The sequence below is a fragment of the Phalacrocorax aristotelis genome, chromosome 7 (assembly GCF_949628215.1).
Source record: "Phalacrocorax aristotelis chromosome 7, bGulAri2.1, whole genome shotgun sequence".
Lineage (NCBI taxonomy): Eukaryota > Metazoa > Chordata > Aves > Suliformes > Phalacrocoracidae > Phalacrocorax > Phalacrocorax aristotelis.
This window is the reverse complement of record NC_134282.1, coordinates 18,572,240-18,586,058: the sequence shown is the minus strand read 5'-3', so window position 1 is coordinate 18,586,058 and position 13,819 is coordinate 18,572,240. Positions and strand designations below refer to the sequence as shown.

Here is a 13,819-nt window from a genome sequence, read left to right as displayed (position 1 = left end):
TTCTATGAATCTTAACTCTGCCAGCTTCGATGATCTGGGGGAAGCAGTTTCTGGCTGGTAACTCCACATAGGCACAGACGTAGCGTTGACACTGCTGTACCAGGCAACTATTCGTTTCATCCTCCAAAGTCAAATAAAATGTACAAGCAAAAGCATGCTTTGCCAGTACAAAGTGCATTAACATCAGGATGGTTTTGCTAGGATCCACATGTCTTTCCCTTTCATGTTTAAACAGGCAATTTAAAAGCTATTCGATGTTTTCTTCTGCTCAAAGAAACCTCTAAAATAATTTCCTCTCAAATTTTAAAAGCCAAAATGCATTTGTTAGACTGTTTTTAATTTCTAATGTACCGGTGACATCCAGTATATGCCATATTATATAAGTGACTAACTCAAAAACTCCAAGCACTTAAATGACTACTACAATATCCAGGATCGAGTTACCACACACAGGCAAAAACAACAGGCAAAACCAACAAACACCACTGAAGTGATCTCAAATGCAAGTTATGTCAACAAAAAACACTGGTCATAGACAGGCCAGAAGTAACTAGCTATTTATGTTTTGTAAAATAGTTTGCTGATTTAAGAGATTAAATGTCCCCCTAATGGTAACAGCCAAGTACTTTTTTTGTTCTGTTTTCTTTTAAAAGGAAATACACAAAGGCAACTATTGATATAGCTGCTCAGGGAAAGAGTTCTGTACCAGCAAGAAAAAAAAAAGACGATCCTTGGAAGATACCTCAAGCAAAACTCTGTGCTAGAGCCCCAGTAACACGAACAGGACCAAAACCCGTCCACTACCTCCCCATGAGCTCAGCTCCGCTCCAGCCTGTGCTAGGAGCAGCCGTGCTTCAACACTGCCCTCAACATGAATTAAATGAGTTCAGAGTTCTCCGATAGCCTTGGAACAGAACCGCCTCCATGCATTTTACAGTATCTTGAAGCAAACCGGTTAAATAAAGTAGATAGCTCAAGATTAAAGATAAAGCAATAGAGAGAAATGAGGATGTCATGGGAAAGAATTCATTAGAGATGTAGGAGTGGAAAGGCAAGACTTTGAGATACGTTATCAGTTCAGTGAGGTTTCGTTGCAGCAAAGAGACTTTCAGGAGATAAACCTGGTAGGCAGTATTTCAAGATGCTCAGTCCGGGGTCTGAGAGAAAGCCTGAGAGCACATTCTCCCTATCACGAGCAAATAATAAGGAAAAAAAGAGATCCTTTTTCTCTGATGAAATGCAAACTCAAAGAATCCTAAACTGGAGGTTCTGCAGCACACTCTTGTGCTCAGTCCAAGCCTGACCACAGAGCTAAAGGGAGATCCCACAACCTCGCTGTGAGTCCTCCTCAAAAATAACTAAGGATGGGAATGATTTGAAATTATCTTAATACTTAAAAAGTAGGGCAAACTTCCGGGAAAGGAAATATCTTAGCGGAAATGGAAAAGGATGGTGATATGACAGCACTGTAGGGATTTAAGCAGATGGCAGATTGTATAATTAAGTTTAAAGTTAATTAAACAGTCATTCAAAGAAGAGAAACAATGCAGACCTGTATTTACATGCACAGGCTCAGCCAAAATGTAAATTCTATGCAAATGACCTGAACCAAGTGGATGATGTATTGAAATCCAGATGCCAGAACTAGCTCCCATGCCCACCAGTCTCCACTAATTGACCCATTACAATGGGCGACCAGGGCCCAGCCACAGCATAAATCTGAGCTGTAACTTTCCACCATCTAGACAAATCAAAATAAAGTGAGAAGACAGCGCTTAAAGTGAAGGCCTGTCCAAACAGCTCTTCATGTGATTCCAATAGTGATTCAAAGCAACCGGTTCCTCTAGCAGCAGCCCAACTGGTTACGAGCAACCCTGCACAACATAGCACAGCTCCTCCACCTGTGCCAGCCAGCAGCATGTCTACCAGTGTGACCGTGCTCATGCACCAGGACACAGTCCAGCTGTGAGCCATCTGTGCACCTGGGAACAAATTCATTGTTCTCTCTCTCCTTGCCTCTTTGGAGAAGGTGATTCTCTAAGCATTTTTGGCAGAAAGTCTGCCAAAATATGCACAGAGGAATTGAAAGACCAAGAAAAAAAGCACAAAGGGAATCCTTGCCACATGCAGGACAAGCTGGCTGCAGAAAGGCAGCCTGGCCCCCCAGCTGGTGACCCCTGGATGGGGAAATACAGGCTGCCATGGTTTGTGAGTGAGTTCATAGGGCCATGAGCTGCTTTTGGAGGTGACTGTGCCACTATAGCTGTTTGTAAAAGATTCAGACATTCAGCATTCTTACAACATGCCACTGAGGAAGAAACATCCCCACTTAGAGATGGGGGTAGCAAAAATGAAGCGGCATGACCATGGATACCCAGGAAAGTCAGGAGCAGAGACAGATGTTCTTCTCCAGAACCCATGGAAATGAGGGAAGCATATGTTGCCACCAACCTTTTGCTTGAAGCTACACATACTTATTTAAAACTTCTGTGCTGCATGCCCCTAGATTTCAATATGGAGGGAAAATTAAAATGTCCTTGCTGACTTTGGCTTTCTGAAAGGGCTTATGCTTTGAAAAACTGAAATGAAGAAAAATGCACAATGGATTCTTTCTGCTGCAGAAAACAATGCTGTGGAAGCTATTCCTGACCACCAAGATCATGTGCCCATGACACCATGATTCCTCTTCCAAAACACTTCCAAGCATCCTGATGCTTGCAGGACTTTGACTTCAGTAAGTCAGACAGTAATTGCAGTTTTGTTCAATTCCTCAGCAGGGTTTGTGTTGTAGGAATACTACATGAGTGCAAGAGCCAAAGACATCATTCCAGGCTCTGAACTAAGGGTTGGTGATGAAACTCATTTAGTAGCAATAGACTAAAAGTTTATCAAAATAGTTACTGTGCTCCAGCTGCGTGCAGCAGCACAGCAGCGTTGTCAGGGAGGGGATACAGCTCTTCTGGTTTTCAGGACCCTCTGTGAACCTGCTCCACCCTGCTCATGACCTCCTAACTACCTACTCCGCCTGATGACTGCACTCCTCCAGGCTTCCACTCCTGTCTCAGGATGTGGGTCAGGGCTGCTTCCGCTGCCCCCTTGTCCTTCCATCCTCCCAAACCATCTTCCACAATACCTTTTGCTCTTTGTTTTATCCAGCCACTACACTGTGAAAAGGCTTCTTCAACACTTCAAGAAAAACACTTTAAAAGCATAATATTGCGGAAGTTCTCTCTTTGATTTCTCTGGGCTTCAGTAGTTTGTAGGAAGCAAGTTGCTCAAAGATGAGAGGAAGTCAAGAGGCTTTGAAAGGCAAAATACCTGTCAGGAGGTGCTAACGTACCAGAAGACATTAACAGCTGAAGAAATGAAAGAACTGCTTTCAGATTCATACATATCCTGAGTTTATCAAATGTGCTGTAGAACAAGACAATTTGCTGATGAACCGTTCCCCACACTGCCCATTCAGTGTAGTAGGCACATAATTCTCAACCCTTAGTACTGTGGGGAAAAAATGCTCAAAACCATATGAACTGAATGAAAACACATTATCACTGCAGGCTTGTGCCTGTGGAGAGCCTAACACATTATCCAAGGCATGACCTGCCCCATACATCTGAGGGTTGCAGCTACTAGTGTTGACATTTTCCTTCAGCACCCTGGAAATTTTTATTTTTGTCACAGAAGATATTATTTTATGCAAGAAATCCCAACATTTTGTTTTCCATCCTGCCCCAGCCAAGTTTCAACTCTCCATAACTCAGATTTCCCCAGAAGAGGGAGTAAGGGACATGCAGCCCACAGCATTCCAAGGGGGAGGCTTGAGGTGGGAGGGCAAGAGATGGACACCAGCACATAGGACAGGAGAGGCAGAAGCAGAGGCTGGAGAGCAGGGCAGTGGTGAAAGCCCTGCAGCAGCCATGGCCTGGAGAGGAATTGCAATTAGCCACTGAAGCCAGCAGCAAAGCATCTGTCCTACCTACCTCGGTACCCCCGGTGAAGGAGACACTTCAGAGATTATCTGAACAACAGGCCAGAGCTGACTGGGGTGTGAGGGCTGGCTGACTTCACGGATAGCAGAGGGCAGAAGGTTTTTTCAAATGAATTCCTTTTTGAACTACAGCATATATTTCAGGGGTAGAATTTGTTATCAGGGCTTTTAAATGTACCAGTGACAGCCCACATACCACAAGTCTTGGTAAAACTGTTCCAATGGTCATTCACCCTCACTGCTAAATTGTGATGTATTTCAAGCCTGGATTTGTTTAGCCTCAAATGCATTATATCATAATCTGCTCAAGTGAGTAGCCTATTACCGAACATCTGTTCCCCATGTAGGCAATTTACTGAGAGCTCCCTTCCTCCAAGCATCTCTTTGATAAGTAAAGCAGGGTTCCTCAAATCATTCACTCATGATCACAGCATTTTAATCTTCCTTGTGGCTGTCCTCTGAGTATTCATCAATTCATCACCATCCGCCCCAAACAGAGGGTATCACCACAGGATACAACACTCCAGAAGCTGCTGCTGCTGCGCCAGACACACACAGTCCATACTCCATCTTCCAATCCCCATGCTCATACATTACCCTTTTGGCCACATTTCACAGGAGGGGGATGTTCGGCTGATTAATCCATCAAAAGCTCAAAACTTTTTTCCAAGCTGTTGCTTCCCATACCAGGTTCCTCACACTGCTAGCATAGCTCTACACTGGCCCAATAAATGGATTTTGTTTTGCCTGTTCCCAGTCCACCAAGTGATCCAGACGGCTATCAGTAACTGCCCCATTATTCAATGCTCCCTGTGGTCTCCAAGTCATCCAAAAAAACTTCCAATACTACTTGTATGTTTTCTTCCCAATGACTGACAGAAATATTAAACAGCGCAGGGTCAGAACATGACACTGCAGGAACCAGACACACCTGTTGGTAACATTTCTCAATTTTTTGCTGCATTTAATTAGTTCAGCTAAAGAGCTTTAAACCATTACACATATGCTGTGATTTTATTATGCTAACACACTAGCATCCATACTCACACCTTCATCATCAAACTTCTAAGCTCATAAGAAACTGACACTAAGGGAGGTCAACAGGACCTTTGTTCCATAATATGATGGAAAGTCAACATTAAAGAAAAAATTTAAAACTAATTAAAAATTAATTCCGTTCTTATATTAGCCTATTATTTTCCTGGGATTAACATCACACTGACAAGCATAGTTACCTGAGCTACATAATGGGGGCCTAACTTCAGAGATTGGAGCTAAAGAAAAGAAAAAACACAGTTTTTAAAAAAAAAGAATAGCAGGTTAACAGCAACAAGTGTTTCCACCGATAAATATTTTCACATGAACACTAGCAGGTGAAGGGAGCTACTAAAGATTTGCTGCCAAATGCAAGGGCTCCTGCTGCAGAACTCAGTCCTGCACGGTGTGCTCAGGACTCTGATAAAGTGCATGGAAGACAGTTATTAAATCATATACAAAAGCCACAGTCCCTGCAAGGGCAGGATCTCACCTCCCCAAGAGAGGATACATCAGATATTAACTCACGTACTATAGCTGATGTTAGCCAAAAACATGAGTTGCACAAGACTCAGGAATGCAACATTTTTTTCTATCAAAAGCAAGAGAGAAATTTATGTTTGTGATGACGTCGCTAAACCATTAGAGAAAGGAGCATTCTATTTTTCATGTGTTTCTCAGATGGGGCCATACAGTAAATCCAATTTTCCCTCATCTCCCATATCTTATTACCATGATTAACGTCATCTAAGGAACGTTGTATTGGACCTGGCAAGATTAGCTACATTTTAAAGATCTCCACAGCAACCAACATTCTCCATTTATTGAGCTGATTTTGTGGCCTTTACTAGATAGCTGGCTCATATTTACTGGTGCCAGATAGGGAGATAACAGCATTCTTAAGACTGAATTTCACCACACAAGAACTGGAAGGCTCATCACTAAAAAGTAGCGTTATCTTAAATTTGTGTTACAAGAAGAGAAAAGCAGAAGCTATGGTTCTTCCTCCAAAGCTCCCACAGAGGAAACAAAGGCAAATACGACATTTACTGCAGTGTACAATGGAAAGACAAAACCCCTAATATTTTGCCTTCTTGTTACAGCTGGTATTTCTTGATCACCTGTGCCCATCAAACATGCAGGAAGGCCATTCCAGGAAATTTTTCCTTTACCTATCCTGAACATTTTAAATGTCAGGATTGCAGCCACAAACACAGCACCACCATCCAACAACAACAATTGTTTTTAAAGCCATGATGCTAAACACCAGCCTGCCTGCCAGCGCCACTCCTCCATGGAAGCTGCCCAAGTTGGTTAAGTACCACAGGCTGGGCAAATAAACGCCAAGTGTCAGGTGGATGATAAATCAGAAAGGGCCGTGGAAATCTTACACTGTTTCAGATGAGGCATGTTGTTACACAGGAATCGTCTGTTTCTACTCAGGGGGCATGCTGACCCTGACAGATGGGCAAGATACCTCCATCACATCATAAACCCATGAAGCTTTTAGTGAGAGGAGCCTCAGAGTCTACCTAGCAAAGCTGGTGGCAGTGTTCTTCCCGAGGAGGATGTCTGCAGATACAGACTGAGGCTGTATATCCAGTCCTGCAAAATCTGGATCTATTCATACCAATCAGCCTCACAAGCATCCTGCTCCACCCAAGCTTTCAGCATCAATAAAGCCACCCCACTCTCAGGTACTCAAGCTCCCAAGATCCTCTGAAATCAAGGATGGCCAGGAGATGATGTTCCCAAAGAGCATGCTGCACTCCACGTTTGGAACACAGTTCTCTTCTGCAGATGTTTGCTTTTTAGGCTTTCCAGCAGACTCAGAAATGTATTATCAAACAGCATCGTTTCCTCAAAAACAGGCTGAGAAGCGCACATACTTAAAAAGCAACCAAAATGGTGCTGTCCTGAATGAACCATGTAGATTGTTCTAACCTACTTACTGATAAAGCAATGCAGCACAGATATTTCAGATGAAGTTCCACTCAGCAGCCATGCAAATCTCAACTACTACAATGTGACAGATGCCGCAGAAAGAGTCAGTACTTCTGTCCTCAAGGAAAAGGGAGTTTTAAGCCTTTTTGTGACAGAAACATCAGTCAGTCTGAAAAGAGATTTTGATGACTAACTCTGGATTGAAGTGGGAAAACCCATAAAGCCTTTGATCAAAACCAGAAAACAACCCAGAGGACTTCATGAACAACTTTCTCTTAAGGAAGTTCAGCCAAATTTAGCACCCGAAGAACCTAGAGGATTGGAGATTCAGGGGGAAAATACCAGCAGGGTAATTGTATCAGATGACAAACTATAAGCATTACAATTTAAAGTGGCATTTTAGGATTACTTTCTGTCTTTTGGGGTGTTTGTTTGAGAAGAAACTTCAGAACAGGAGGCTTTATGGCAATTTTGCAGAGGTTATAGCTGCACAGAAAGAAGACACAATCTGTGGAATGCATCTATACACAGCTTCATCTTCCCAAACCAAGACTGCTGATACTGTAGAGTGACTCCAACATGCAGTTTCATGACTGTGTCACATGTTTCAGACAAGGGACAATGGAGTTTTCTTCACACTCAGAGGTCTCAACTGCCAGGTTTCCAATATTTAAGAAAAGCAGTCACTACATGGAACACCAGAAGAGACTGCCGCGGTCAGTCTCCTAATTATCTGCTATGAAACTATTATTCATTCCTCTGAATTTAATTATTCTAATAAATAACTAGAAATTATTTTATCCCCCCAAGCCTCATCTTGGGGCCTTACAGTACAGAATGACAAAGGTAATCCTCAGTGCTTCCCATGGACAGCAACACATCATCACCCGTGAGCTCCAGGGCTCAGTGATGCTTGCTTGAGGCTCCACAAACCACTCTGCTTTCCCCCAAGGCCACAGGAACTGCTGCACTGCTGGAAGGACATTAACAGGGATCAGCCCCTCGCTACCCACAGCCTGCCCCAGGGCACTCAAAGGGCTTTCTCAGTCCTCTGTTTGCCTTCCATTTTAGCACTTTTAGTTTTAGGATCACTGCAAAACTGATCACGGCTAAGCCTGAGCCAAAGAGCTGTTAAGAGGAAGACAATGAAAACAAGCAATAGAGATGCTTGGCTTTGAGATTAGCTCAGAGTGTCTTTTGGAAAGCCTGCAACAGCCTGAACAGAGTTAATTTGTGAGGAAATGTCACTACTGAAAAGATTATATGCCTCACCGCTATGACAGAAGCGATTCTTTCCATCACAGTTTCACAAGCCTTGATTTAAACTGATCAAACCAGACATCTGCCTGTGCGAAGTAATATGACTTATATCAGCATCAAGAGAGGCAGACAAGCTTTGAAGTGAGAAAATGTTAATCTGGGACTATGATGTGTGAGTTCTTATACCTAAGCACTTGCATACTGTAAAACCTTCATTTCACTTAAACAAGAGTGCTAAAACGTACTCAAAATGAACAGCAGAAAAGACATTTCTCTGAATTAAATTACTTTTTTTTTCCCCTATTTCTTTCCTCCCCAAGAAACTGTTTTCATGTCCCTGCAAGTGTTCTGGAGAGTAACCAGACTCAGCTATACAGAAGGGTGGCTGGGGAGGCATGTGGAGGAAGAAGAGGAAGGGTGTCACTGTTAAGCAAATAATTTTCCAGTAATCTTTCCCACAGTGTGAGTTTTCCACCTGGGAGGTCAAACATGAGGGTCAGCATTTTCTGCTCTAGGTCTTTACACTAAACAAACAACTAGTTTTCAAAAGGTTTGCACAACCCCACTCCTAGCTAGAGCAGGAGGAAACTGTGGGTGCTTGCTTTTGAAAGCCAGGGTATTTTTATTTTAGACTAAAATCCATGTAGGCACCTAGCGTTTTCATGGCTACGAACTGTAAGCCTTCTAGACTCTCCATCTCCATTAGCTGTTCTTCCCTACTCTCCAAAAGCTGCAGGTTGAAAAGTAGCAAAGTCTATTATAACAGGCTAGCATGAAAGTGTTACAATGAAGCATGCAGAATAAAAAAAACTCCCCAAAATCAAGCCCATCAACAAATTTTAGCATAATCTACTTGTGTTAAATCTCCAACCATGATCTGTCTCGCAAGAACTCATGAAAGTTTACCAACGTTAGCACATAATCTACTGTCACAGCCTCAAAAATACTGCAAACCCTGTAAAAAGTATATTACTTGGCTCCCTTGAGTGATAGGGCATAGTTTTGTAAGATTGGTTTAGTTAAATATTTACTTGATTTCCAATCCAAGACTTGCGATAGGCCTCAGGCCCATCTTACCCATATGAAAAATCGATCTCTCTTCTACTTGTTACAGTGAATTTAATACGGTGACATTTATGAGTTCCTCCAGTAGTAGCTCACAAGATCAGGCTATCCAAGTATTTCCCCATAAATAACTTTCAGAGGAGGTTTTAACCCATTACGCTGAGAGATCAAATTTAAACTGCCTGGTTTTGGCTGCTTGTTGATGCTGTGTTTTGGTGTTTAATAAAGAATTCTACTTATCTCCATAAGTGGGCTTTTTGTCTTAAACATTGCATTTAAGAGTCATGTTCACTTTACTACTGCAAGATGTGGTCTCTCTATTACCAACAGCAAAATTTACTGGAGTCAACACTGTGTATCAGGAATTAGATATTACACAGGCATCTTACGCCCTGAGTATTAGTTGGACTTGGGCCCTCCGCAAAGGCACACAAGCACTCCAGATCCAAAGAGGCAATACAGAGGAAAGCGTGACTCTGCCCTGAGTCAGCTCAGATCCAGCAGTCTTATTAATCTGGACTCTACACCACAGAAATTGGGCTCTCCTAGTCTTGAGCTGATCCTGGAAACAGCACAGCCACATTCACAGAGCCTAGGCCAGGGGATTACGTCCTGCCAGTACCGAACTGGCTCCACATGAAGCCATTTGCACATGCTGGATGGCTTACTTGTAAACCAGGACAAAGCCACCCACAGGTAACTAAGGGCTGACTAACTTGGACAGAGTTGAGCTGGTTCATGTTAACTCACTCATGACTAAAACATCGCATTCAATTCCACAGTAATTGTAGCAAATGGACCAAACAGTTCAGTCGTGTGAACTCACCTTGGACTTGACCTGGAGACAAGTGACTGGTTTTCCTGGCATTTATTGCCAGCACATCCTCACTAAACTGCTCAGTCAACAAGTGTCCAGTTGCTGCATCTGTATTGGCAGGACATCTGCCTCGTTTCCTATGTTTCTTCCTCCACATGTCCTCCTCGTCCTTTTCATCAGAACCAGAAGACTTCTGCAAGGCTGCTCGGTGTCTCAGGCTGTTCGATACTCTCCCACCCAGGGCATCACTCATATTTAACAAGTCAGCTGCAGCTCCACACTGATGTACATAAGAGTCTTCCTCCACCTCCAAGTCTCCTTCTGGGCTAACAATGGCATTTTTTTTATGAGAACATCTGGTCAGAGTGGTTTGGGGTTTATCGTTCTCAAATCCTCCAGGCATGGGCTGTTCTAGGTGAGATGCTTGGACTGGTGAATAGCTGTGCACATTCAACCCATTCCTAGCTGGATTGTCCCCCACCAGGCCTCCCCTCAGTGGTGGGTCCAGATCCAAGCTGAGGTCACTAGAGGTGCTCTCGTCTAGCTGCATCTTCTGTGCAATGTGATTCAAATAGGACCGGAACCGTCCACTGTGGTGCTTTTGCACAAGCCTTGTGTATGCGTTCTTCTGTGGAGCAGCAGGCTTGCTCAATCCCTCTTTGGCACCTTGGGCAGAAGCTGTACTTCTCACATAACCCAGATGATCCATAGTGCAGTAAAAGGCCCAAACTTCAAAGAGTTATAAATAGACACGAGGGGGGGAAAAGGGTTATTTTCTTGAAACAAAGTGTCAAACAATCGATTACACTAAAAGGCATGAAAATGTACTAAATGATAATGTATGGACCTTTACAGAAATTCTGGGCTGATAAGTCACTCCAGTAAGGAGAAGGAGTTTCACACTATACTCAACATCTGCCCTGCGCCAAATCCCCATCAGCGACCTAGGAGTGACCATGGCCCATTAGCTGTACCTGCCCATGTCCCACAGAAAACAGGGATTTTTGTCCTGAGGCTGACACCCCAAATATAAGGGATTCCTTTATTCCGCTCTTCCTTGCCTTTGAAAAAGCCAGGTAAATTAAGGCAGTAACCAACAGACTGTATCAAATGCATTAGTTTAGTGGTTAGCAGAAGTAAAGTCTTGTCACATTCAACCTGGAGTCTTAAAAAATAACTGCGTCCTTACTGAAGTGCTTCAGCATTGCAGTAAAAAGCGTACGTTGCCTGTTACCCCCCACACACAGTGACTGACACTGCTGGATTATATAGGACATTTGCTTCAAATACAAAGACTAACCATCACAGCTTCTCTTTCTAGCCGTAAATTCACTGACAGTGTGACTGACATACAATAAGTCCCCCAGCACAACTACCTATCTTACAAAAGCTCATAATTCTTAGAGATTGAGACACATCGGCTGCCACTCCATCCAGCACCAGTTTCCGTAGATGGTATTATGCCTCCACCTTTATGGCACAAATGTGGAACTTAAGTAGATCAGGAACATTTCAATCCTGTTTCAGCTGCTCTAGCTTGTTACGTTTTTGGAGCGAAACAATCTAGTAAATTGTCCTCAGCTACTATTAAGCTAAACTATAGGTATGGATGGGACATAGCAATGGGTTTTGCTGTATCTAACGTCAAAGAGGGATATAAAAATATATTTATAATGGAGCCCAGCACAACTGCTGGCTTGTGCAGGCTTTCAGAAAAATGCCTCATTTTTTCATCAAGACATGTTTGAAGATGAACATCTGAACTTCACCCTGGCTAAGAACTTCAGGGATCACTGCCATCTCCTCTATGCCAGAACTGAGGGGCACTGGACTCTAAGCTAAAATAAAGATACTGTCCATTAAACCTCTCTCTCTTCACTTCTCTAAGCACAGGGGTGTTGGCCAGACAGAATACAGAGCTCAGCAGAAGAGAAATTTATGTTCCCACCCCTACTCCCATCCTGCTTGGAATTTCTCTTCACCTTTACCCAGCCCTCTTCCCCCTTTTGCTGCCCTTGCACAGAGGATGAGCACTGAGGCAGTCTCCTCCACGCACATGCTGCCTGGGCACAGGGCATCATCCCGCAGGGACCAAGGACTGCAGTGCCAACTCCACCTCAGAGTGCTTACTCTGGCCCCTTCTGAGAAACAAGGTATGTTGCAGTGAGATTTACTTAAGTAATTGAGCACGGATGTGAACAGGCTTCACAATACAAAGCAAAAACTAAAAATCCCTGAACAAATAGGAAAAATTCTGTGTGGTTTGTGATTCTTGTTCCTAAGATTTTCCATTGGTGCTGGCCAATAACTAAATTTTTCTAATACACTGACCTGCTACTGTGCTATTACAAAACCCTCAGGCGGGTAGGTCTACAGCAAGCTTTCTTTTAACGTCACCTTCTCCCGTTGCCAATGCAATAGAAGTAGATAACATTTATAAAAGCCAGCGAGACTACTCTCCAAACACCAGTTCTGGGATACAGGAGTTTGTCATCTTTATTTACAAGTAAAGAATAAACATTCACTCTTCGCCCCCACTATAATTTCTCCAACTTTAGCCCGTGATAGCGACTGCTAATCACGTTAAAGTTAGCAACCCGAGCAGAGAAGCACAGACAAAAACAGGCTTACAAGCCCCCACGCACTACGGTTTCATCATTAGTTTTCCGTGGGCAACCAGGAATCAGCAGCTCCCTCGCAGCCTGGCAGCGGCAAGGAGGCAGAGGTGGGTGCAAGGTGTGCCCACTCTGCCGTGCTCCCACGGGCGGGACCGGATGGGTGAAATGCCGAGAAAGAAGCGCCGAGGGAAGGTGCTCGCTTAGCCGGGCCCAGGATGAAAACTCTCCCTGGTTATTTTTCCCTGGTTGTTTTTGAAGAGCGGGACCCGCCTGTCACCACGCTGGACACACCGCCCAGGGTAGTCCGAGGTGTCCCCGGGTGGGGTAGATATCCGAGGCCCCCAGCCAGCGCACAGCAGCGAGGGTGGGCGCACCCGCTGCAGCACCAGCGGCACGACCGGGAGCAGGGCTGCGGGGCACCCGCCGGGAGCGGGGCCCGACCTGGAGCAGCCCCCCGCCCGCCGCCTCCCAAGGGCGCCCCTCTCGCCGGCAACTCCTCCTCAGGGCCGCATCCCGGGCTCCCACCGCTCCTCCCCGGGGCCCGAAGCAGGAGTGGGCCGCGCCGAGCCCTCCGGACGAGCCCTCACCCCGGGACGACCCAGTAAACGGCCAGGCCCGGCCCCTCGTCACGGCGGCGCCGCTGCCACGGGGCTGACAGGGCCTGACCGCAGCCGGGGCCGGCGGGAGAGCCGCTCCCCCCACCCTCACCCCGCCCGAGACCCCGGTGACGGCCCCGCGGAGGGATCGCCGGGCCGGGCCCAGCCCCACCACTCACCGACCGCACCGCTCCCCCCACGCCGCTCCGCGCCGTTTAAATGTCCCAACGCCCCCCACCGTCCACTTCCGGGTCAGAGGCCGCCTACGGGCCGCGGCAGCGCCCAGAAGGCCTCACGCGCGAAGCGTTCGTTCCCACCGTGACAGGGCATCCCCGGCCCGCGGCTCCCTGCACCCCCAGGGCCGGGGCTGGGACAGGAGCAGGACCTCCGGCGTGGGCTCTAGTGACACGGGGCCGGTCCCTTGGTGCAGTGCCGGGAGCGGCCCGGGCCTGGGGACGGACCTCGGGAAGGGCCCTTTGAGGGAGGTGCCATGAGG

General features: G+C 45.5%; 1 protein-coding gene across 4 annotated transcripts in view; it reads right to left on the bottom strand.

The window, feature by feature from the left end:
• DIS3L2 (DIS3 like 3'-5' exoribonuclease 2) overlaps positions 1 to 13,592 on the bottom strand; it is a 196,921-nt gene extending 183,329 nt beyond the window's left edge. The window contains exons 1-2 of one of the 4 annotated variants that reach the window (XM_075099086.1): positions 13,503 to 13,592; positions 10,119 to 10,838 (exon numbers count right to left, since the gene is read on the bottom strand). In XM_075099086.1, the coding sequence (XP_074955187.1) occupies positions 10,119 to 10,818 (700 nt within the window). In that variant the 5' untranslated portion in view covers positions 10,819 to 10,838; positions 13,503 to 13,592. Of the gene's footprint in view, positions 1 to 10,118; positions 10,839 to 13,502 lie in introns of those variants that run through there. The other 3 variants (XM_075099087.1, XM_075099089.1, XM_075099088.1) reach the window with 3 other exon arrangements.
• Positions 13,593 to 13,819: the final 227 nt, after the last annotated feature.